Source organism: Dermacentor silvarum, chromosome 2, assembly GCF_013339745.2.
Source record: "Dermacentor silvarum isolate Dsil-2018 chromosome 2, BIME_Dsil_1.4, whole genome shotgun sequence".
NCBI classification, from domain to species: domain Eukaryota; kingdom Metazoa; phylum Arthropoda; class Arachnida; order Ixodida; family Ixodidae; genus Dermacentor; species Dermacentor silvarum.
The window spans coordinates 227,552,437-227,577,067 of NC_051155.1; the positions used below are offsets into that span (position 1 = coordinate 227,552,437).

The following is a 24,631-nucleotide window of genomic DNA, read 5'->3' on the forward strand; positions in this document are numbered from 1 at the left end:
TCTTCGCATCCTGTGTGGCCTGGTATGATAGCTCGGTCGTTAGAGCGGTCAGCGCTGTTCATCTCGATCGCCGGCGGCGTTGAAACGTGTGTTGTTGGGGTGCAGGGAAGACGCTTGGCACTCATTAACGAGCAACACAGCGTTTAGCAAAACGTGGAAGCCCTTCATTTGTGCCTTCAGTACCGATCTATCGCTGAAAAATTAATAGGGGAGACTCAACGCGTCGTTCTGTGTTCTTCTGGCGCACATATACAAATCCCAAGAAAAAAAAGAGACAGAGCAGGAATGGTTCGTTTTCGAGTGGCACATTAAGTTCTTCTTTATGAATATGTATGCCGATATGATAGAGTACCGTTCTGACCAATGACGACAACAATCGCGAATGCTTATGAAGTCAATATTGACGTTTAAAGGACTGCTGAAATTGGCGCATGCAAGCGTGCTGGCTTTGTGACCCACTTGCGGCCAGGCAGGCGTGTTGCGCTGTTCGTTTTGTTCATTCCGTGATCGCGTGCGCCATGTGGATTGTGCAAACGCTATGCGCGGCTGAAGCGCGTCGAATGCAACATCGATTGTTGCAGGTTTACCGTATCACGTTATGAAAGTAATGGGTAGGTATCGCCTACACTTGATGTGCAGTGTATTTCTTGCTAGTGAAAATAAAATACGCGCAATCAAAAAAACTAAGGCAGCTTAGTTCTACGGTTTGTTTGTGCTCGTCTCTCTTTCTCTACCCCCCCCCTTCCACTCTCTTTCTCTTTTTATCCCCCGACTCCTTCCCCCCGTGCAGGGTAGCCAACCGGAACTATCTCTGGTTAGCCTCCCTGCCTTTCTAAGCATCCTTTCTTTCTCTGATAACAATATCTTTCCAGGTAAAGATTACTATGGCGCAAACTGCCACGGCGACGGCAGCTTGCGACGTGGGAAGTGACAGCATATGAAAAAAACAGCCTAGCAATTAATTTTATTGTTGTTGCAGCACCGCTATGGGTAGGCAATGCTCAGTTAGGAGTCCCGAGGAGCAGCGTGAATACGACGAGCGGCAAAGGGAAAAAGAAACGGCAATACGACCAGCGGCCGCGTGCTGTCAAAATAACTGTCACTCCCATTAATACCATTACTCTAAATTGTCATTACTACTAATATTATAAAGCAATAAGCCATTGCATACCCCCCTCAGCAATTGTAGTAGTGGTTCTCAACAGCTTCGCTGGGCATCTACTTTCGCAGGGCCGGGATGGCGAGTAAAAAAAAATTGTCTTTTGTAAATGTTATTTGCCATTGACCGCCACCGTCGCTAATAACATGTCCAGCATCAAGCTTAGCTGAAATTTTCTCTTACGAACAATTCTGGCGTAAGATCGTTTCGTGAATACGGATCCCTAGTGCCCGTATGTTGCTGTGCAGTCTGGTGAAGTTCGGAGCCTCCGACTTTAATTAAATTTCGATCATCTAGTTGCGCCATCGCTCACACGCCCCCCCCCCCCCCCCCCCTCCCCACTTTGTTCACGACATAGCGGCTGCGCTGCTAATCGATTGACGTTAACGTGCGAGAAATGCGCCCTGTTTGGCCCTTCGTTTATTTACTGTTCACCCATCTCAATTCGTGATGCTATTTCTCCACTCTAATCCCTGCCCCCGTTTTTCCCTTGTGCAGCACTCCCGTTCGGACAAGAACAACGTGTTCCTGGAGAAGACCGACCTAAACACCGAGGGCATGTACGGCTGCGAAGTGTCCACCGAAGGCCCCGGGTTCAAGACGGTGAAGGGAGAGAGAGAGCTGCGCATATACGGTAAGCGAACGCCTTCGTGAGCAAACAAACAAACAAACAAAAGGTAGATAATCCAATATACACGTTATTCCCGGCCTGCTAAGCATAATAAAGAAACTCCAAAATGTATCCAGGACTGAACCGGCACCGCCAAATCAACGTGCTGCCGCAAGAATTTAATTGAAGCATTCCGCATCAGTGATACTAAAGAATGCCAGAAGTTAACCGCTTGCAAGGTTACGTCAAGAGAAACAAAGCCAGAACTACCTTGCATTTTCTTCAAGACCCCTGGTTAGTTAGAGTCTGGTAACGACATCCTTGGGCCCACTGGTGTCGCTCAACAAGAGGGAGAGAGGCATAACTTAACTGCCCACGTGGTGAAAATCTATACACCAATGTGCCGACAAGACTCCAGGAGCGCGAAGAAGTGACAACGCCGCCTTAAATGAAAATTTTCTAACGACATACATTACGACACAGAGGTAAATTAGATTGTAGCGTTAACTTCAAAAGGAGAGGACAAGAAACGAACAAGGAATTGATATTTCAAAGATGTCATACGCACCAGCTAGAAGCACAGCAAAATTTTTAAAAATTATAAAAAAATAAAATGTAAAGGAAAGCGAAAAAGCGAAAAAGGAAATACGCAATGTCTGATATAAGTCTTAAAGAAAAAAACTAAAAAAAACATGAATCACGAGTGGTAACAACAGCGCATGAAGAAGGAAAGCTATGGTAAAATTGCAGTAACAGTTCCCGTTTAAATGAACATATGCGAAATTCCTAGACCATTCAATAGTACCTTGAAATTTCGCAAAAGAAGCGGCATCGTGTTTTTCTTGGTACGGCAGTCGCAGGCGTTGTACGTTTTCTGAGTTTCACATGCCACAGTGTGATCTGTCCTGTTAATTCCGATCAGGACCCCATCATCGCATCTTCATTCTTCTTGCTGGGATTTTACGTGCCAAAACCAGTTCTGAATATAAGGCACGCCGTAGTGGAGGGCTCCGGAATAATTTTGACCACCTGGGGTTCTTTAACGCGCACTACGACGCAAGAACACGGGCGTTTTTGCATTTCGCCTCCATCGAAATGCGGCCGCCGCGGCCGGGATTTGATCCCGCGACCTCGTGCTCAGCAGCGCAACGCCTTAGCTGACTGAGCCACCGCGACGGGCTCATCGCATCTTCACTTTCATCAATACAAAGCGGCGTCTCTGAGTTCGTCGATCTGGCCATCTATACCACACGTAGCATATATGTGCACACGTCGAATATGTGTGATGCCGGGGAGTCCACATCCTGGCTCTTCTGGCACATGCGCGATCAAATTCACAAAATTTTTCCTTCGTAAGAACTTCGTCTTATTTGTCAGTCGCCTTCCCTAGTAACATGTTAGATATGGCTATTGGCCGATACAAGTTCTTAGACAGAGGTAGAGACACAATAGTAAAGGAAAGACACGGAGAATAACATGAGGTGACTTCCTCATCATGAGAAGGAAACCTACACTCTAAAAAATTGGCTGTGGCTTAGGTCTGGTTAAACCTAGTCGAGTATAGCGATAGCTACAGACCCCCGGCTGCGCTTACGCTTCGCTTGTATAGTTAGACATGTTGTTATTAAACTTAGTGGTTTAATAAAAAGGAGAGACGTTGCGGTCAACCAACGGGTAAAACCAACGGCAGGAGCGGTGGCCGCGCGGCGACCGCGATGAGGCGAGTTGCCGGGGAATCGAGGCCCGTGGTGTGACGTCACACAGAGGGCGTGGCGAGCGCCCAACGGCAAATGTGAAAGAAGTACCCGCTATCCGCCAGGATTAAACCCAGGCCCGTTGCGTGGGAGTCGGATACTTTACCACTGAGCCACGCAAGCGCTTGCTATCACGCACCAGTAATATTCCCTTTAAAAGCCGCGCAGGCGCAGACGACGAGATGCGATTCAGACGAGGCGCGCAATCAACACTATCCCGATGTTAGATGTGCGCCACGTATTCTGGGTAACTCTTCGGTACACGCTATGACGTCTCCTCGCAAGGTAGAACCGCTGCTGAAGAAGCGAATCGTAGAGATATATGTGCGCGGCTACAACCAGGCATCATCGGGCTCAGCAGACTACTGTGCAGAGAGCATTACAAGCCGCAGCTCACCAGCAGTCTGTTGAGCCCGATGATGCCTGGTTGTAGCCGCGCACGTAGCTCTACGACTCGCTTCTTCAGCTGCGGTTCGTACCTTGCGACGATACGCCGTAACCCCTGCCATGAGGGATTTAAAAATATATATAGCGCAGGTCAACGAGCTCTATCTAGATGTGCGATGAGAGAAAGCTGGTTGGAAACTTTGTAATAATTCTTACAGCTTTGGGCACACAGAAATATCGGACAGGCGAATTTGACTGCGTAAGCTTTGAAGGTTTATTTAATGGACTCTTCGTGTCCTCTGTCACAGCTATCATCATTCTGACTTGCCAGAACATATGGGCAAACAGGATGGATACCTTCATTAATTGGTCCCCACCGACGATTTGATCTTACTCATTAAACGTGACGGTCTTAGCCATGGGACACCCGAACATCCTTTATACACCCATAAAGGTGTAAAAATGTTTAGAGTGATACAGACCTACAGAAGAAGAAAGATAGGTTGGAGTGCATACGGCAGGCATTTCCAAATTCTGACTGGGAGATTAGCACTGTCATTCAAGAGAAAAGTGTACAATCATTGCATTCTACTGGTGCTGACATATCAGGCAGAAACTTGGAGGCTAACAAAGAATCTCGAAAACAAGTTAAGGACCGCGCAAAGAGCGATGGAATGAAAAATGTTAGGCGTGACGTTAAGAGACAGGAAGATAGCGGTGTGGATCAGAGAGGAAACGGGGATAGCAGACGTTCTAGTTGACATCAAGAGAAAAAAAAATGGAGCTGGGCAGGTCATGTAATGCGTAGGGCCAGAAAATTCAGCGTCATTCCACTCTGTGAATGTGCATGACCAGCGGAACTGTATGTGAGGTCTATACACGACCAATGACGCGTCGTGGCACACTGATGTTTGTGTAAGAACCTTTCCAAGAGAAACGCCACAGTACCACTTTCCGTCTGGCCGAGACACGCCTATGTTGAAATCACCTAGAATTACGATGAGAGTGGAGTCGGTTGGGGTGATCTAACCAAAGGTGCATGCGCTTTGCGTTTGCGGCACGATCTTCGTCCGTATTACGTGCCGCCCGCCGTTGCCGAGCACATTCCCGCTTCTGTTCCCGACGGTATTCTTCGTAGGCGCGCTCTTCTTCCGCAGTCCTCACCGCACGCGGCCTACCCATTGCAAAGGTGGAAGGGAACTGAGATAAGCCTACGTGATTTGCCTATAGAGCCCGTGACGTGAAACGGCAATTCATACTAAACAGTGTCTATTCCGGTTTTACTTTTTTTATTACGATATTTTTTTTTCACAATACGTTATGACACTTCTCGCTATTAAACGCATCTGAGGCATACCTGGCGATACGCTTTTATCACCGTTTTTATCACCGGGATCAGCCGGTCGTGAGCTCTCAGGTGGCCGCCATCTTTTTTTGCCTACACACAAAAACCGCCAGAACGTCGCGTATACAACAGCTCCGCTGTAATAACCAGTGGACCGTTAGAGTTACAGAATGAGTGTCAAGGGAAAGGAAGCATCAGTCGAGGATAGCACAAAAATTACGTGGGGTGATGAAATGAGGAAATTTGCAGGCGCAAGTTTTTGCAAGCACATGACAGGGGTAATTGGAGATCGCTGTTGGAGGCTTTCGTCCTGCCGTGGACATAGAAATAGGCTACCGCTGATGGGGATGATGACTTCCGGTTGGCTGCCCTTTAAAGAAAAAATTTAAAAATGGGTACAAAAGGTGACAGGAAAGAAAGTAAAAGACCCATTGAAGGGAAGGATGAACATCATAAAACGATCTATGCGGACGCTGTCACACATTCCATCAAGGCGCCCGGGTTCACAGAGGAGGCTCACATTTGGTCAATGGGCTTGACAGAATGACATTCAGTGGCCGCATTTTAAAGGGAAGTTTTCTTTACGAACCCTTCCAGACTTTGCTGGCGTTGGTGCTGCATTCTTCCCGAATAGATCCCACAGCGCTCATATAACGGGTCGGCCTATATGCAGCTCCCATCTGTACATATTGTATACCTTACAAGTGTGCATTTGCCGGTTGCTTGCTCTGTTCTTTCCTTAATTACGCAGTGAAACGACAAATGGTCCCTAAATATCCTCACTGCGACAAATATACGCCCTGAATAGTACAATAGCACAATGTCTTTATTAAAGCGAGGCTTTCCATACCTTCTTTGGCCACGTAAAGTGGGCCAATCCCGACGATTGTGTAATGCGTGGTCACATGGTGTGGTTCTTCCCGTCTTACCGTCTTGCCTTCAAGGCGCGTAATCGCTATGGTGCAAAACGCGTTGCGGAAGATAAACAGTTTTATAGCATTTAATTAACCCACACAAAGATTCAAATAGACGTGTTGGACCTGCATATAGTTTACAGCAATTATTACAGTCCCCATCTTGCCCTTCGTCATGTCCTCACACGAGTCTCCTTTCCCGCTATCGCTGGGACCGGCCACACGATGGTACGAGTGATGGGAAATGAATAGAATTGAAGGAAAATAATCTTTTTTTTCAATATACGGACCCCAGCCGCCCATGGCCGGCACCGAAGCGTGGACCCTGCCACCAGAGCCGTTGGCCACGATTTATTTCGACGCTATTATCGGAAACGCGCGTGCGGCGCTCGCACGAATGGTCCGTATTCCGCGCCGCTGCTCGCCGTGTAATCTGCCGTAAAGCTGCTCAAGATATACGAGCGCTGCAAAAACTGCGTCGCCGTATAACGAGCACGTCGCACTGGCCACGCCCAGAGGCGCCGGGAGCATCGTGGTTTTACAAAATGACCACGTCGCGGCGGGGTTCCCACGTTAGGCCTCTGCCCCCGTGCGCGGTGATAGGAGGCTGTCCGGGGACCTGAAGGTTCCTCGACGCCAACGCCGCTGTAAAGCGTGGTAACAACCACGGAGTTCCTTATATCCTCTTAAGACCCCTTGTACAATACAGTGCACGTTGCCTTCAACATACATTTTTTTTCAAAATTCGCTCGGGAGTGATCACGCAGAGTATACATTCTGGGTATGAAGTACGGTGCATGTGTAACTGTAAAGAAGTGGTTTAGTCATATTCTTATCATCCGCTTTCGAAACATTTGACACTGAATTGATCTAAACCTCTGTGTCCTCCCAGACGGCCGAAGGCATTCTTGAGGTGTGTTTGGAAATCACAGAGATTGCGTGAAAATACCGGACGCGACAGCAACACGGCAATGTAGTACTATACACGTAGTTCCATCTTCATCTTTGCGTTTAAGCAATCGAATGCAGTTTTTACCATAGCAAACCTGAGGAGATGATGTAGATACCACCTACATCGAGATGCAGCTTTTATCAACTAACGGCGTTATTTAAATTTTAAAAACTGTTTTTCAAGTTCATAACCTAACAGTAGACAATAAAAACCACCTTGAAGAGCGATTATGTCTCATAGTTGTGTTCGGGTCTCAGGAGGATTTACAGAGAGAGTTACAAACCTGGCGTTGTTGCATATTGAAATGCCGTGATGTGGTAGCTTCGGATCAGCATTTTCCTTGGAGAGCGAAGACTTCAACTATATATCAATCGTGAGGAGTACCGATGCCCGCTAAAGCTGCAGGGGAAAATGTGAGGTCAGCGTTCACTGAGCGTCAGTTTCAGTCATCTGTTTTTGTTTTCTTCTCGTACTTACTATATTTAATGCGAATAAGCAATATTAGAAGGTGTATTACGAATGTGCAAAGACTTGTGACGATTTCTTTCTGAGAAATCACTATTTGAGCAGAAGTGGCAACCCTTAAAGCCGACCGACGTTCGAAACAAGCCTCGCACACCCCCGCTCCGGCTTTCCCATGGCGGCACAATGCCTTTTATGAAACTCTCATAGACAGTTCTTCTTCTTCTTTCTGGGGTTTTACGTGCCAAAACCAGTTCTGATTATGAGGCACGCCGTAGTGGAGGGCTCCGGAATAATTTCGACCACCTGGGGTTCTTTAACGTGCACTACAACGCAAGCACACGGGCGTTTTTGCATTTCGCCTCCATCGAAATGCGGCCGCCGGGGCCGGGATTCGATCCCGCGACCTCGGGCTCAGCAGCGCAACGCCTTAGCTGACTGAGCCACCCCGGCGGGTACTCTCATAGACAGTGGCGCCAGATTTAGATATGGGTAGTATTGCGATAAACTCTATGGTGAAGTCATACTTCCTCATCTCCACAGCCTTGCGGCCGTACTGGAACGAACGGATTCTCGGGAACTATCCAGCACCGAGGTGAAAGAACATAAACGAAGCCACTGGGCAAGAAGCTAGAGGCAGGATATGAAAGAGGAGGAAGAAAGGGTAATTTGTTTTCGCTTCTGCACCACCGGGCAGCACCACCTACGCAAACGAAGACGACTAGGACTAACGTCTAAACTCTACAATGACTAAGCTATTTCATCCTCTTCTAGAATGGGATTGTTCACGTGTATCTGAGAATGTATATTCCAGCCGATACCGCATGAAACAGTACAAGGGTAAACGCAGGCGGACTGGGCGTGGGAGCGTTGGGGCGGAGGCGCACAATAGAGTGGAAGCCTCGTTGATACAATTCTGCGTAATACGTTTTTCGGGATGACACGTTCTTTTTTTTTCTTCTCCCGGGCAACGCCCCATCGAAGCACTAGAGATGTTTAGCTTGTCCGGTATTCGGGTAAACGCAGGCGGACTGGGCGTTGGAGCGTGGGGCGGAGGCCTAAACGAGAGCAGCCTTCATGGTGCAGCCACCTGATGACGCAGAGCTCAAACAGACAAAAGCAGCTAATATTGCAGTAACCAAGTGTATTCTACTTAGCTGCTGGTGTAAATTTTCGGCAGCAACACGATTACGCCACTGCCAAAAATTTACACCAGCAGAGAAGTAGAATACACTTGGCTACTGCAACCTTAGCTGTTTTTGTCTATTTGATCTTTGCGCCACCAAGTGGCAGCATCCATGCAGGTGACTCACGTTTACGCCTCCGCCCCAAGACTGCGTTTACCCGATTACCGGACAAGCTAAACATCTCTAATGTATTTTCATGCGGTTGATACGATCGCATTTTCACCTGAAATTGGATGATACGACTGCAAACTGGTATTTCTGAAACTCGTAGCTTTATATTCAAGTGCACTAGATTAAATTACATTCCATCGACCCACTAACAACGTGTTAAGGGCCGGCGACACTAGCGGAAAAACGCGCGCTGTGGGTTGGCCTAAATTGCCGATTTAAATTGCCGCGCACCCCGGCAGCAAACCAGCCGCGAGCAAAGCAGACCAATGAGAGCTGCCCCTTCAGCGACGTACGCGCGGAGAACTGATGTCATGCGTACCCGTCCGACCGCTATTTTTGAATTCGTAGTATCGTCTGCTCGCGTTAGCTTTCGCTCGCACTTGTTTTGGTTGGCTTTTGAGGCGAGATCTTCCTGCGGTCACCTGGCTGAACGAAGCGCCTGCCCTCGTCCGCCAGTCGTATCGCTCGTTGTGTCACGCTGCTCTACGATGTTTCTTTGTTTCGGAATTCTTGGCCTCGTTTTTCAACTTTCAAAAGAACTTGTTTACGGACTTTGAAAAAAAGAAAGTTCAGCGAAAACTGATGAGCTATTTTAAAGTTGCTCAATAAAAGACGCAGTTCAGCCCGAAAGGCGAAGCATCAGTTGCGATCGCAAATGAGCAGACATCTATACGGAGTAAGGATAGTAGTTTTATCGGCCGTGTAAACTTGGAAACATTCACTTACTAACTGAATTAACAAGCATGGTGTCAGCGCTCAAAAGCGCATGAACTCGTCACACTCAATGACCTCGGACACTCGCTGTCGAAACGCTGGCGTGAGCAAGCGCGGTGGCAGCAGCAGCGAAGGTAGCTACCGGTCATGTAGTCTATCGGTCTGCATGCGGTCTATCGCTTCAGCGGAAACTGAACGGCGAAAGCACAGCGCGCACAAAGCTATGAGCCGTCTGCAGATCGCTTTCAAGATACGGTGCACCGACCAACCGCGGCCACTAAAGGTGCAAGTACGCAGTTGCTGGCTGAGTAGAAGCCGTGCCCCCTCCCTACTAAATGGTTTGTTATGAGAAAGGAAAGGGTTTGCGCTATCTGCTGCAGCCCTTGAAGAAGCACAGCGCCTTCCCGCTGTCCACCTATCGTGCGCGAGATTGAGTCGCCAGGCCCCCTTGCGCCCGGTCGCGAAATACGCGTGCAGTTGGTGCTGGAAAACAACGCCGCCCCCTGCCCCTCCCTCCCCCCCCCCCCCTCCCACGGGCTTTCGCGTGACGGAAGACGTCGCGTTTGCTCTCCGTCGTGCGTTTGCTCTCCGTGAAAGCGCGCGTATCTCGCACGCTTTCACTTGCACATACAGCATACGGCTCGCGGCGACGATTTTATCGCCCTTGGACTAAGTTTATACGGAATCTCACGGAGACGGCATAAATCCGCTTGTAGTGTCCATATAATTGTTATCGCGATGAAAATGGGTTGGCTGCAGTTCGTGTGATGTCGAGCGATGCTGCCCCGTATAATGCCCGTGTTATGCGGAGCAGAATCACTCCACACCACAGGAAGCTTTGCTAGCGAGTTTGTCACCAAGTAAGCCTGTTTTCTTACGTTTTGGTGCTTGCTTTGAATGATACGATTTTTGAATTATACGTTTTATTTTCTGGTTCCCGCGAAGATCGTATCAACGAGGTTCCAGTGTACTTACTGCGCATAATGTTGCATCAGTGATCACTTCACGTGAGGCTTCGCATTATAGGCGCAAATGCATTTTTTAAATCATGAAATTATTATTTGTGGTGCCTACAAACTTTCAGTAAAACTTTCGCGGTATCCTAACACAATCTCGGCAAACACGATCCCCCATCGATGATCACGTAACCTAGAATAGCACTTATTTGTCTCTGAGCGAACTCGAGCCACGGGATGCGACAGTTAAATGTAAAGCAAAGCTATAAAAGGATTCCAGTAAACAAAGAATTATTACTTTACACATATTTTTGTGTACGAGAATAAATGGTTATTTCGGGAACAATGGAAAATGTCCGCAAGTAGCGTAGATAGAGCGGAATCAGACGGCAGGGGTGGGTGAATGCTGGCCTGACAAAAATATTCCTGGCTGAGCAAATGTATTTTTGCTGGCTGCGATGCTCAACGCTGAATCATTCGTGATGGCATAAGTACAGCGATTGTAAATTTCGTTGACTTCAGGCGGTTAGTGGGTCTCCTTTAGAAGATGATGCGTAGTAAACTAACTGGCAAAACCGAAACGGCAGCCTTAAAATCCAGGCCTTGCACAGCAAATTGCAGCTCTGCGTGAGCGGTGGTCTAGAACCAATGGCGGAGGACACATAAGTTCCTCAAATGAACGTTATTGTGCTTAACTTTAAATATATTCTTTTTTCCCAATTCTATAGTCAGTCTACGGTAATCACCAGTTTAGGGTAGCGAACAGAATTTTCTATTCTGTTTAAACTGCCTGACATTCTTTTAAAAGAGAGAGAGAGTTGTCATATGCACTACATATAAAGCTGGTTTTCGTCGTAGAACAGCCAAGCAGAGGTATGTGGTAAGGACCACACATCCATAAATTATAGTCGCTTGGACCACTTGAGTGTAATACCACCTTGACCAGCTAGTGCTGCCTTGGTGATCGCGGTGTGCGCAATGTATAAAGAAAAAGTGTGCATGGATTGGGACACGCCATAATTTAAGTGAACACATATTAAACTACGAGTCGTCTGGTAGGTAATTTTATCTGCAACTGCAGGTAATGCACTTTCGCGAGTTAAGGTTACGCATTCGCATTATCAACCGTCGTGCGCGTAGAGCCACGAAAGAGTACTTGACTGCCGCTTCTAAGGTTACGCGGCACCATAGTGCCTTCGGCCAAATATATATATATATATATATATATATATATATATATATATAGTGAGAAGGGGATCCAGAAGTAGAAGCACACCCCAAAAAGAGCGGGCAGTTACGTGTATCCGAGAAAGGCACGTACTCTCTCCCATGACTCCATCGGCAAACGCAGCGGGAAAACACGGTCAAAAGCTCGCAAAGCTCGGGCACGCCGCATCCATTTTTAACGCAGCAGCGAGAGCTAGCGAGGTCGCACCTCGCCGGTGCGAGCGAGGGAATTGAGGCAGTTAACACAACACCGGGAGACGGACGGCGAAGGCCAGAGCACGGCAGCGTACTTTACGAGAGGGATCCGAACGCGACGCACAATAGGCGACTGCAGTAAGCACACCGAACGCGAAACGCAACACGCGACGCGAGGACAGTAAAGCAGCGTCGAGCCACACGGCAGCACCCACGCCAAGGACGCTCCTCTCGCAACACGCAAAACTCGTTTGGCTGGTTAACTCTTCCGGCGTCATCAACGTCAGCAGTGGGATTAGAAGCAAACACGCGCACTGTGCTAGCCGTATATGCGTCCCTGCGTGCGTGCGTGGCGCCGTGCTGCACGCTTGGGCGCGACCAAACTTGCGACTTTCTCCGACGTGGCCCACGTTGGGAAAGTGCGGAGAATACGCGTCGCGACGAGGGAGGGTGGGAGGAGGAGGAGAAGGAGGAGCAACAAACGACACGCGCTCGCCGCGGGATCACGCTCTCAGGGCGAACCACGCGAACGCGGTGGTGTATTTCTAGCTCCGCGAGCTCCAAACAACAAAGCCTGCAGCCAGCTAGCGACGAATACGGAAAAGAAAGCGCGCATTCCGTGCACCGGCTGACCCGGTCGATTAGGCCTAACTGGGGTCATTGGGTCCCAGGGTGCCCACCACGCGAAGGGTCCCGTGCCGCCATTATTCTTGATAAACGCTGCCACAGCGGAGCGCTGCACCGCGAGCAACTATCGCGGCCTGCTGGGGAACGCACCAGACAGAGGTCTGCCGGGAAAGAAAGGAGCGTCGGGGTGGTGACGGGGCGCAGAGGTGAGACCCTGCACGGGGCGACAGAGGATCCGTGCGCTCGCGCGACACCGGCCTCCTCTCCCCTCTTTCTCACTCACTTGAGCGGCGTCAATGGAAAGAGAAGCTCGTGCGGACGTGTTACCGCGCCAGCTCGTCTTTACGAGCGCCAGAGGCCCCGGCCGCGTTGGCTAATCTAGCTCACTTAGCGCGTACAGCGCGCGCTAGCACCCGTTCGCTCGAACGCTGTCGCGGGCTATAGGGTGCGCTCGCTTTAAGCGGGAAGTGCTGGGGCCTGCCGCCGCCAGAGGCAGAAGAAACAAGTGCCGTTCGTGTCTGTCACGAAGTGGCGCGCCATGTTTCTTTGCGACTCGTTGGGCGGTGCGCCCCTTTTAACCACCTGGAAAACGTCCTTTCTTTCGCTCTCCCATTCCGTCTTGTGTTCCTCCCGTGTACGATAGAGCGAACGACAGGCTCATAGAAGTGCAAAGGTACTTAGGCTCTTACGTTTTCTTGCAGATGCCGTACCCTGTTGTTAGGCTCCGTATCGTGATTTGGCTGTTTGAAGAGGTAATACCTGGCACCTATGGATATTGGTGCTTAACGTAAACGACTTTGTTTTAGCTGGCCTTTGCTACAGGATAGTAAGATTGCGTAGGCTTGATGTCGGCGTGCACCTAGGCTTCAATTCTCCAAACTTAACAAAATATCCCAGCTGCGGGCAGTGATTCTAATTCATCGCCTCATACTCCGCACGTATACGCGAAACGCAAAAGGCAAAGATGACACCACGTACCTTACTATAAAATGTGCTTTTATATATGACTCGTCGAACTTTCCAGCGTAATCGCTGGTGCGCGCGTGTAGGGCACAATTCGTGTAGGGTATACAAGCTGATTACACAAAGTTCGGTGAGAACATACACAACGGATAGAATCACCGATAACATTCGAGTAAGTTACAAATCATGCAGGTGTGTCTTGCGCTGAGCGATAACCTTAAGCTGTTAGCGAGTGAAATGCAGTCTCCGGATAAGAGGATAAGTAAGTACACGTGTCAATATTAGCCCTGGTAGATTGTTGCACAGCACTGAAGACATCATCAGACTGAATAGAATTAGCTCTAGGTCATCGACGCACTCAAGAAGCGCTCGCAAAATTCCCTGCTTACATGAACCCCCAAACTACTTGGTTACCAAAGGTCAAGGACAGTGGCAAGTACCCGGTGCCCAGAGGCTCAATCATCTCCCTTCTTTCTATTCCTCTTTCCCTTCCCCCAGTGTAGAGTGGCCAGCCAGACAATATTCTGGGGCCATATTCACGAAGCTTTTCTTTCGTAAGTTCACTTTGCCATTGGCTGGCCGCCTTCACTAATGATATGTCTGGCATCCAGATTGGCTAAAATTCTTCTGCCTTCTTTCTTCTTTCTTTCTTTCTTTCTTTCTTTCTTTCTTTCTTTCTTTCTTTCTTTCTTTCTTTCTTTCTTTCTTTCTTTCTTTCTTGTTCTCTCTCTCTCTCCTGTGTGGTGGACAGCTGGCCTAACTTCCGGATTCGCAGTTCGAGTTTGTCCGCTTGTCCAGACAGTAGTTCTGAGACAAGATAACATAATTTGTGCCGCCGATTTTCATTGCCAGAGCAGCCTGCGCAGAGAGACAGGCACTCGTGAGTATTGCGCATGTGATTTTGGTTGGTTAGCACACGTTGGAAGCAACATGCGAATCCGACCTGAGAATTGCCACTGTGGATGGCCGATTGCGCATCTATTAGGGCCAAAATCTACAGGTATGCTTTCGCCCGGGGTATAAATACGCGACTCGGTAGAGAACATCGTCCTATTCTCTTACACCCATGCAATGACTACATTAAGTCGCCAGTGCTGCCCTACCATGTACTGTCAGCCAGGTTACCTTTTCCGTATTGCACAATCTGCCATGTCAGAGCGAGAATCTGCAATCTCCAAGTGATACCTAGACGTTTTCAAGCTATAAATTACACCCACCCATCGGGAGATATAAGACGCTCGCTGTTCTAAAAAGACAAGAACGATCACTTTGAAGGTTCGAGGTTATCGCGTTCGGTTTTTACGCAGCGATTTCTTGCACGATCATTAGGCTATTTAGGCCAACGCTTCCGATCGTGCGAAAAAAGGTCGACGAAGTTCAGGATTAAATTAAGAAAGAGAGAGAGAGAGAGAGAGAGATTTTACTGATAGGAAAGAGAGAGGTCGACCTGAGCTAATGCGCTCTATAGTCTGGATTATATGAAGATATTATCTGGTCTGAACGGGGACCTTGTTAATTTTGCCACCAGACCCGGCCACGCGTGCACACGTCTCCACGGGCCAAAGGGTTCACATCCTGGGAGCCGTCTTAATCACACCGGCTCAGTACTACGCAAGCCGCTCACGCGCGCGCGCGCGCGCCTGGACAGTTATCCCATTACGGTCTCTGCCCCGCCCGGGCGGTGCTCCGATGGTGGTTCCTGCTCCTGTGACACCAACGCGGGCTGATGGTGCGAGAGACATCGCTGGGACCCGCGAGAATGACGTGTCTCGTTGGAAACACGATCCTGGGTATCCCGCTGTGTGGTCTCGGAGAGATGCACCCGCCAGCGGAACATGTTTGCCCAGGGTCCTCTCGGGGAGCCGCATCTCACTTCGGGAAGAGTACACACAGCCTGCGGTGGGAACGCGAGGGTCGCGGCTTGATACGCGTGTATCTCGCGAACCGCACACTCCGGCCAACAGAAAGCTTCCTATTCCCCCACACGCAGGGGGTGGCACTTGTCGCATTTGCTCGCTGGAAACTGCTGATGAAGCTGACAATTCCTAGCGCGTCGCTTCGCACTGCCAGTTGTCGACACTTTCGCGTACGACTGATACTGACAATGTATAACGTCAGCAGTTTATTGTCATCTTCGACAGACTATGTGCAGATATACGGGCTAAAGAATGAAATGTAGTACAAGGAGGCAGATCCAAGACCTAAATGTAATATTACGTGAATAACTTTCAAGAAGTGACCTCAGCTCTCATCCGTAATCGTAGTCTCAGTAACAGTACATTGGTCAGCGCTAATCCTCTCATCGTCCTGCGAACATCGGGTGCTGCGTGAAGCTCTTGCAGGTTTAGCTGCTGAGAATAGAATCGATTTCGCTGGAAAGTGGCGTTAACTTTATCAACAGTGGAGCGAAAGTGTTAATAACGTTCCGCGGTGTTTGTGAAATATATTGTCGGACACTTGAAATCCGGGGTTCCCCGCAGAATCATGTAGTGTGACGCGCTATTACAGATGTCGTGAAAGAAAAGCCCCAAACTATAACCACTGCGCACATTGGACCTTAGCCAATAAAAACAAAACTATTGTGGAAAACGGTCACGCATAAATGTAATGGCGTGGTAATCCCTAGCATTCGAAAGAATGTGTTGAGTCACTAAAATTTATTTAGATCATGTTCTTCCGTTTCTAATCACGTCCTATATAAACTAAGTGATTTTGGGGTGTCATGTCGTTTCATACGCAGGTTTTCGGCGACGAGTATACGCGCGCATCGATAAGTGCCTGCCCATGGCTTATCACAAGCACCGTGGTTCATGTAAGTTAGTAATGCAGAATTCGGTGCAGGTAGGCGCACGAAAGACCAGGAATAAAGGAGATACAAGGACAAGGACACACACATGCGTATCCCTACCTCTTCTTTTATCCTTGATTACAGAATCGGGCTGGAAGTGATCTTACGAATGTGAGCCAATATCTACAAAAATGTTTCTTTCTTGTTCGTTTCTTTTACGCTATAGAACTGTTCGTAATAACAAGTGCTCCCATGAACAACTTAATTGCGATGTTCAATACATCTCTGCCAATCATCATAGCGAAAATAGTAATATCAATGACGACCAGCCGATCGCAAATAGTTCTTACGAAAAGAAAAGCTTTGTGGATTCGGCCCGTGAACCTTTGTGAATTTGGTGCCAGAATTGTAAGAGACACATAAGCGCACAATCTGCCTATCCATTTGGCACGTCCTCACAGATCCAATAAGCGGAATAAATGCGGCCGATGATGCCCAGCTTCCTTAGGCGCGAACCAACTCATAGACATGCGTGCATTAGGAGGGACTCGTGGAGCTCTCTTTGGGGATGCGGCACTCATGGGACAGGGATTGTCGAGCGTGTCAAAGTTTACTCGCCGGAAGCAATCGCTGAGCAATGCACTTCGTCGATGGCATCCGCAGCCCCCTTACCGCCGCCATTAGTGTAGATCAGCTGTCTCGTCCTATAAGTCGCCCCACTCCGCAGCTGCCTCGCAAGTACACTCTTTCTGGTATAGCCTTGTGCAACGCCAACAAACGAAAAATACTTAGTGGTGATACCTTAATAGAACAAGCTGCCAAACCATCATCAGCAACCGTCCGCCACGGCGGCTCAGTAGTTATGACGTTCTGCTGTGGTGCACGAGCTCGCAGGAGTCACTATACTGGTCGCAGCGACCGCATTCCGATGATGACAGAATGTAAAAAGCGACCCTCGTTACACGAAATGAACCCGTATTTCGCATGAGCGTACTTTCTCTCATTTCTGCCGTCATTGTCCAACTAATTATTCTATTATTGTTTATCTAATTGTCATTTCCGAGCGCCGACACAGAACTGATTACGTACCTGTCCAAGCCCCGAGTTATGTCTGGCGCTGAAGCCATCCTCAAGGTCAAATCACATGGTCGCGACGGCTAGGCTGCAATACGGTTCCCAGCCAATGAGCTGCGACATCAATTATGGTCGTACGATTGAAGCGTGACTACATCTCGCGGGGCAAAACACTAGTTGAAAATTATGCGTCCAATACGCCTCCAATGGAAACATTTGAAAACGTACCCACAATTGCATTAGAATAGGAAAATTTAGAAAGGCTCGGTTTTCTACATTCCCCTCAATGTTGCCTAGAACCAAAGTACAGCGAAACACCATCAGAATTGGAGGACGCTTTAGCTTCGCCTTTAAGAGTGGAACGCGATAGCATTCAAAGATCCCTGGCTGCTTATCAGGCTTTTTTCTCGTATATTCAAATTACAATCCGACGCTATCACGCCTATAGGTCGTGGTTAAGTCGTACTTTACGATTTTTCTGACGAATTTTACTTTAAGAAGTTCAATTTTTCTTCATTAACGCCTTGCGCCACGCGGAGGGCCTGTGTGGTCGGGGTGGTTCGGGATGATGTAGTTCGGCATGATTATTGCCGCCAGACGCCGATGCTTAACGCCGACGCTGACACCGACGCTGACGTCGGATTTTCTGGGACACGGAGCCCTTAACGCTATCGCGTAAAATGTGAGGTCACAGGCTATTCGCTTCCATCCACGAATATTTATGAATACGAAACTATGCAGGCTTTCTGAAGTTTTCTCCTGGCGATGCGTGCTGAGATATGCCGAGATTGTATTACCGTATTTAACACTGTAATTTCGTCCAAACTCTCTTATGCGTAGACATAAAAAGTATGGGCTATATACATAGTGTTAACCTCATAAGATTTGACCAGTAACTTTATTTTTAAACTGCCTTTTCACTAAATATTATGTTTTAGCTATGTCTTGCAGTACCAGAAAAAGATTACAGGAGGCACGCGCGCTGTGTTAGTGAAGATTAGAGTGTCGTTTTTGTGAATCATTTCACTGTAATATCTATCATAACACCGAAACAACAGATGTGTGTTGGTGCTAATGACACATGAATATGCTACTTCGTTCAAAATCTTGTTACACTTATTGCTTTGAATTCATGCAAAATTCCCAAGGCTCACCAGTGTAATGGGTGCGCTTATAGAATGAGGTCTATAAGTACACTGTATAGATGGCAGTATTCACGCTAGATTGTGGCGTGATGTCGTGGCTAATTTTATCACTTACTACGCTTCATTTGTATTGTTGTGTGCTCAGTATATGCGATTCTATAGCGATGTCATAGCGATGTGATGCGAGCTGGCGCAGTATACTACTTGGCGCAACAAGCCTCGAAAGGAAAATTGTAACGCGACGCCGCCTGTCGCAGAAAATCCGGCGTCGGCGTCGGCGTTAAGCATCGGCGTCTGGCGGAAATAATCATGCCGAACCACATCATCCCTAACCACCCCCACAACACAGGTCCTCTGCGTGGCGCACGGCGTTAGGAAACAAAAATTGAATTTCTCAAAGTAAAATCTGTCAGAAAAATCGTAAAGTACGACTTAACCACAACCTATAGGCGTTATAGCGTCGGATTGTAATTTGAATATACGAGAAAAAAAGCCTGATAAGCAGCGGTATATTTGAATAATATCGCGTTCCACTCTTAAAGGCGAAGCTTAAGCGTCCTCCAATTCTGATGGTGTTTGGTTGTACGTACTTTGGTTCTAGGCAACAATGAGGGGAATGCTGAAAATCGAGCCTTTCTAAATTTTGCACACGCGCGCGCCTCGGGGCCACAGCAAACAATTCATAAAACAATAAAAATAGGTCTTAGGGCCTTCACATTTTTATATAAGACGGCTTAAATTGCTCCTGTAAAACTGTCTTCCCGGCAGTGCATTCGTGTTTAAAAGTGCAGCCAACTTTAAGGGGTTCAGTGTAAGCTTGGTCTTTGTAAGCTGGCTTTCCCACGTTGTCGGTTGCAGTGAAGCCTACTCATAAAGAAAAATGTGATGCGAACGGAGCCCGATCACGGTATCGCGTTTCACTCTTAAAGGCGAAGCTTAAGCGTCCTCCAATTTTTTTTTCCGCCGATAAGTTGGCCCCACGAAATGTAGGTGGCGTTGCCGTGCATCCACAAGCCGCCATTGCAGAACGTATGGGCTTCTATGGCACGTTCACTACCATGCGTAGATATACCTTGCCATCCGCTCCGCGCAGCGCTACCTGTGCGAGTTGGCACCACGCCAGCTGTGCCGATGACTTCATCCGCAGTGCCACTCGCCCATTCTTATCTAGGTCATCTATCGTCTGCTATGACAGCTGAGCCGCTGACCTCATTTTTGGCGCTGTGCCAACCTTTATCGCCGAGCTTCATACACCCTCATCGCGAATCTTCAAGGGGAGGTGGGGGGGGGGGGGCATATACACTCACGCGTAGAACCCTCGTGTACCGTGCTTTGGGTGCAGATTAAAGAACCGCAGACGGTCTAAAATAGCCCGGCGTCTTGCCCCCCCCCCCCCCCCCCTCCTGCACATCGTATCTCAAAGCCCCAGAGGGTTGCTCTGGGACCTTAAACCACAATATCATCAGCAGCTAACGAGGATGACGCCGGAAACATGATCAGGTGTTGGAACAGTTTTGGCCACCATAGCTTGCGAACAGTGTAAGTGGACACGCAGGGCGTTCACAGCCCTTGAATTAGTGTAGTTGTGCTGTACTAAACAGTAGACGGCAAACAGTTTACGATAATGATCAGTCAACGTATTTAAAAGACGATCCTGCGTTCAAGACTCCATAATACACATAGTGCATATCTCTGCAGTTATCACTGAACTTATCGGGAATCTCTCTTTAATGGAAACAAGTTGCCAAAGCCAAACAGAAATTGGTGACACTATGACCAACCGAACTATGTCCACCGCGTGACAAAGGTCCCTCCAAATGGTAGTTGCCTCTGTCCCGCGTAAATTTCGTGCAGCACGTCAAGTTATCTCTTCTATTGGTCACGCCACCACTAAGTTATACATTGAGATAAAAACTTCGGCAATGTGATCGTGCTTTTGCTGCGAAGTTTTGAGCACTCAGCCATCCCAGAAAATAATGGAGCGACTTCGCGAACTAGTTCAACCCATTTACGCAAGAGCGGTGTCCGACGCACTTATATATAAAACCGACGCGCCACCGGTCGATACGTGTCCATAGTCAATACGATAATGTGCAGTGTCTGGAACCGCGAGCCGAGCATACATACAGGTCACCGTCGTCTGCAGCATTGAGATTGCAATTTCAGTCACAAGATGTGTTGCAAGCTGGTCTAAGCTCCTGATGGTGTCTCGCGTGGGACCACTCGGGCAAAGCGAACGATCGTGTATAATTGTGGACGCATAGATCCCAGACTTACCCTCGGTTCATTTACAAAACAATCGCAGATTGGGCCTGCAAACGTCTGTTACAATGAGAGTGAGAAGAGCCCAAGTGAGAAGTTCCAGTGAAGCCTACCTGATTTCTAACCAAAGAGTATGGACATTGTACTGAAGGCGAATGACCGCGCTTCGATGTTTGGGAAAAGACGACGACGATGAGTGGTGGTTGTTGTTGACGTTCTAGCTCGCGCTCGCCAGTAGCCAGACCTGCCTTTCGAAAAGCCTTCTACAACGCCACGTCCAGGCCTGCTTGAAGACCAACATCCCCATTTGAAGTGGTGGAGGTGAAGTGGTGGTTAAGTACAACATGTTCTTGTCTAATAGAACCATTATACTTCTCTCTACGTTCATTTGTTTACGCTTGCATAACACCGGTACTGAGACACAATGCGTCGTATATTGCGTTGATGCTTGCGAAACCGTAACCTAGAACTAGGGCGCTATGACGTAAAGTTATTCCAAACTGTTTCTGTTTCATTGCTGTAATCAGCCCTTACGATTCGTCAAACATTTTTCGGGTAAACCACACGTCGCCTGTCCGTCACGCGACGTCACGAAAACCGCGAGAACTGCTATGACGTGTACACACTGATTATGCACAATTAGACCGAACAAAAGAAAAATAATTATTTCAGATCTCTACATCCTTTTCGCTGTTAGCTCTCCGCTACTAGTCAAAAGTTTTCGGGCTGCGCCCACTTCGCCTGTCTGTGTTGCGGCGTCGCAAAACCGCGAAAGCTCACCACGTGAAAGTTACGTGTACGCATTAAAGAGGCGTTAATATGCCCTGCAGAATTGAACTTTTTTTGGAATGGCTGAAGACTGACCCGTTCCAACAGGAATAGAAGACCTTCTATTCCCTCCCCCGGTACAGGGTAGCCAACCGGAGATAACCTCTGGTTAACCTCCCTGTCTTTCCTTTACCTTTTTTTTTCTCTCTGTCTCCACTATCCCACTCCCCCTACCCGACTTCCTAAAAAATAGAAAGATATAAATAAACGTATGTGTAGGCTACGATGCGTGTGTTTCAAATGCGGTGGCAAATAAAAAAACAAAGAAAAAAACTTGCGATGATACCCTATCAATTTTTTTTTTTTTTATGTAGAGAGCAAGAAATTTAAACTTTCTATTTCTCACTCTCGCATAAGATGTGTAATGTCAGCTTTATAATTCGATGGGCCAAGTTTTCTTGCTTCTCACAAAGTCAGAAAATGTAACTCTGTCGGATAACAAATTGTGGGGCACCATGTTTCTCAACTTTGGCTCAATTTCCAAGAGAAGCGACCCTGACAGCACTGAGCCATTATCATATTATCATGATAAAATACGTACAAAGCAAGTGTTTGAATATTTTGAAGCTGCCGCTTTAAAAAAAATTTTCTCGCGTTGTTACATTGCCTAAAGCGATCTTTCACAACGCTGTTCTTCAGTATAGGATCTGGAAAGAAAAATAATTCTATTGTTCGTGCTCGCTTCCCCCGAAACTGCAGGCGACACACAACGACACAACAGCGCACCTATACATACTTGCTTTTTGCCAACCGGTCACAGTGCGCATATTGCGACAAAGCACAGCGTGAAAGAGTCCTCAGAAGTAGTGGAGCTCGTTTAGTTTGGCAGTGGATTCGTCTAGTCTTGGAAAGGTAAATGTGGAGAGAGATCTTTGCGAGATCAGTGCGCGTGAACGTTCTCAAAAGCGCTTTGTGCCAGTTTTCGATGACAGCCTTTTTCGCACGTGGCAGTCCGTGAACCAAGGCGGACCAGCTGACGACAAAGGCCTGCCCAGGGCGAAGACAACACATCTTTCCAGACCGAGACAATGAAATATTCAAGACACCGGACGTTCTAAACGAGAACGCCATTATCCCGCAGGCTCTCCTTCACACCCTTGTCTTTGTATTCGTTCATTCCCCAGTTTGCTTCATTTTTTTCTTCTTTCTTGTACTGTTTTCTAAACTCACCTCCAAGTACCTTCATTTCCTTGGCAGCACTCTTGATAGCGTGAGACCACGTTTTTTGAATGTTATGATAGAAAGGAACTTCGTTAATTAACGTCAGAAGCGACGAGATCGGTCGTTTACTTGATTTGTCCAAGTTTGTTTCTCCTTCATTTCTTTTTCTTTTTTCTTCCCTGCACATTGATGTACTTTCTTTCTGCTCTGTTCGTTAGTTAATTCTTTAGTTCTTATTTTTCTCGCTAAAATACAGCCCGTTTTCGTTTCATAAGTAATAATACGAAAGGCGAACAGCAGCCATATACAAGCTGCTTCTTTGCACGAACTCTACAGCCTAATATAATAAGCAACAACTTCGAAATCGTGCACCTCGCGAAGATTAAAAGTAAAGCTAGCTTGATCAGAAAAAAAAAACAGTTGACCGAAGCAAAACAAGCAGAAAGAAGCAGTTCGCGTGGCGTTTTCTTCGTGCTTTTTGGGTCTAGCGTTTCGGAAACAATGTGTAGGTGTGCTCCGTGGCAGCGCAAGAGAATCGACAGCGAAAATAAAAAAAGAAGACGAAAACAAAACTGTACCAGCTTCTCGTTGTGCCAGGAACGTCAGGCGGTGCTGTCTGCGCTTTGTCTCATCGGTGCACCCAAGTGATGTTTCTGACTGGCAGAAGATTCAACCACCCCACAACTTGCTTTCTCTTTCTCTCACTCTTCTCTCAGTACCCACTCCATAGGGTATACACACCTTTTCTTATTATTTTCTTTTACCATTTTTCTAAGAGTAGCCAGTTTTTAATAACGAAGGCGCTTGAAGAGATGGGGGCCGTTGGTTCGACCGAGGTCCACCCTGTTTGTCGCGTTTTGTTTTTTTTTTAATTCTCCGGTAACATCATAGCGGGTGTGGCTCAGTGGTTCTCGCCGGTGCTTTTGTTTTCGTCTGCTGGACCCATCTTCTTGCTCGCAGACGACGAAGTATCATGGAGTGCTGCCTTTCTTTCTTCATCCACTAACTGCGCTCCATTTTCTATCCTCTTATTCATATTTGGCATCTTGCTTTTTGTTGAACAGGCTTGATTCTGCTACTCGGGCTTGTACATTCCAAAGCAGTGCTGTTTTCATTTTTTTTTTTTTATATAGTAAGTAAATTACCAGAGCGAGCATACAAGCCAGAGCGTGCCAGGGTGAACACTCTTAAGTGTTCGCTGGAAGGAGAATTTAAAAGAAAAGAGGATTTAGAGAGCTAATGCTGCACCAGCTTGTGGTTCATGGCTAAGATAAGCGTTAAATACAGAAGTCTGGGCACGCAAGACTTTGATAATGGAGCAATTATTAAGTTTGACGAAGGAAGAATGTGGAAAACAGGGATGCTTAGCTCCTTTATTTAATGAAGGCGACCGGCGAAGGTTGCGGAACAAGAATACACGGGCAAAGTAAAAAATGTCTGGTGCTTATTTCCTGCGTTCACATGTGTGCACATGTGTTTGTGCGCGTGCGTGTGTTGAAACATGTCGACACGCACATAAGAAAGCGTGCGGCCGCAAACTAACTTGCGTTCGGAAATGGTGATAAATTCCTGCTATAAGTATGAGTGTGGTGTTTAACCTTTATAACCCGTGCATAAATAGTATGAAATGGAGTAAATAATGCAGTATTTATCTTTCGATCGCGTAAAAGGAATGTTCTCGTAAGGAAGGATAAGACAATAGATGCCGGCAAAAGCAGCTTGCCTGTCACGTCACTCGATGCCGGAGCGA

The 24,631-nt window shown here is 47.6% G+C and overlaps 1 protein-coding gene across 1 annotated transcript in view; it reads left to right on the forward strand.

Moving 5' to 3' along the window:
* The window catches only part of LOC119442802 (uncharacterized), a 294,064-nt gene that overhangs the window by 244,760 nt on the left and 24,673 nt on the right, over positions 1–24,631 (forward strand). Inside the window, exon 3 of the mRNA XM_037707828.2 lies at positions 1,658–1,793. Within this exon, the coding sequence (XP_037563756.2) occupies positions 1,658–1,793 (136 nt within the window). The remainder of the gene's footprint in view (positions 1–1,657; positions 1,794–24,631) is intronic.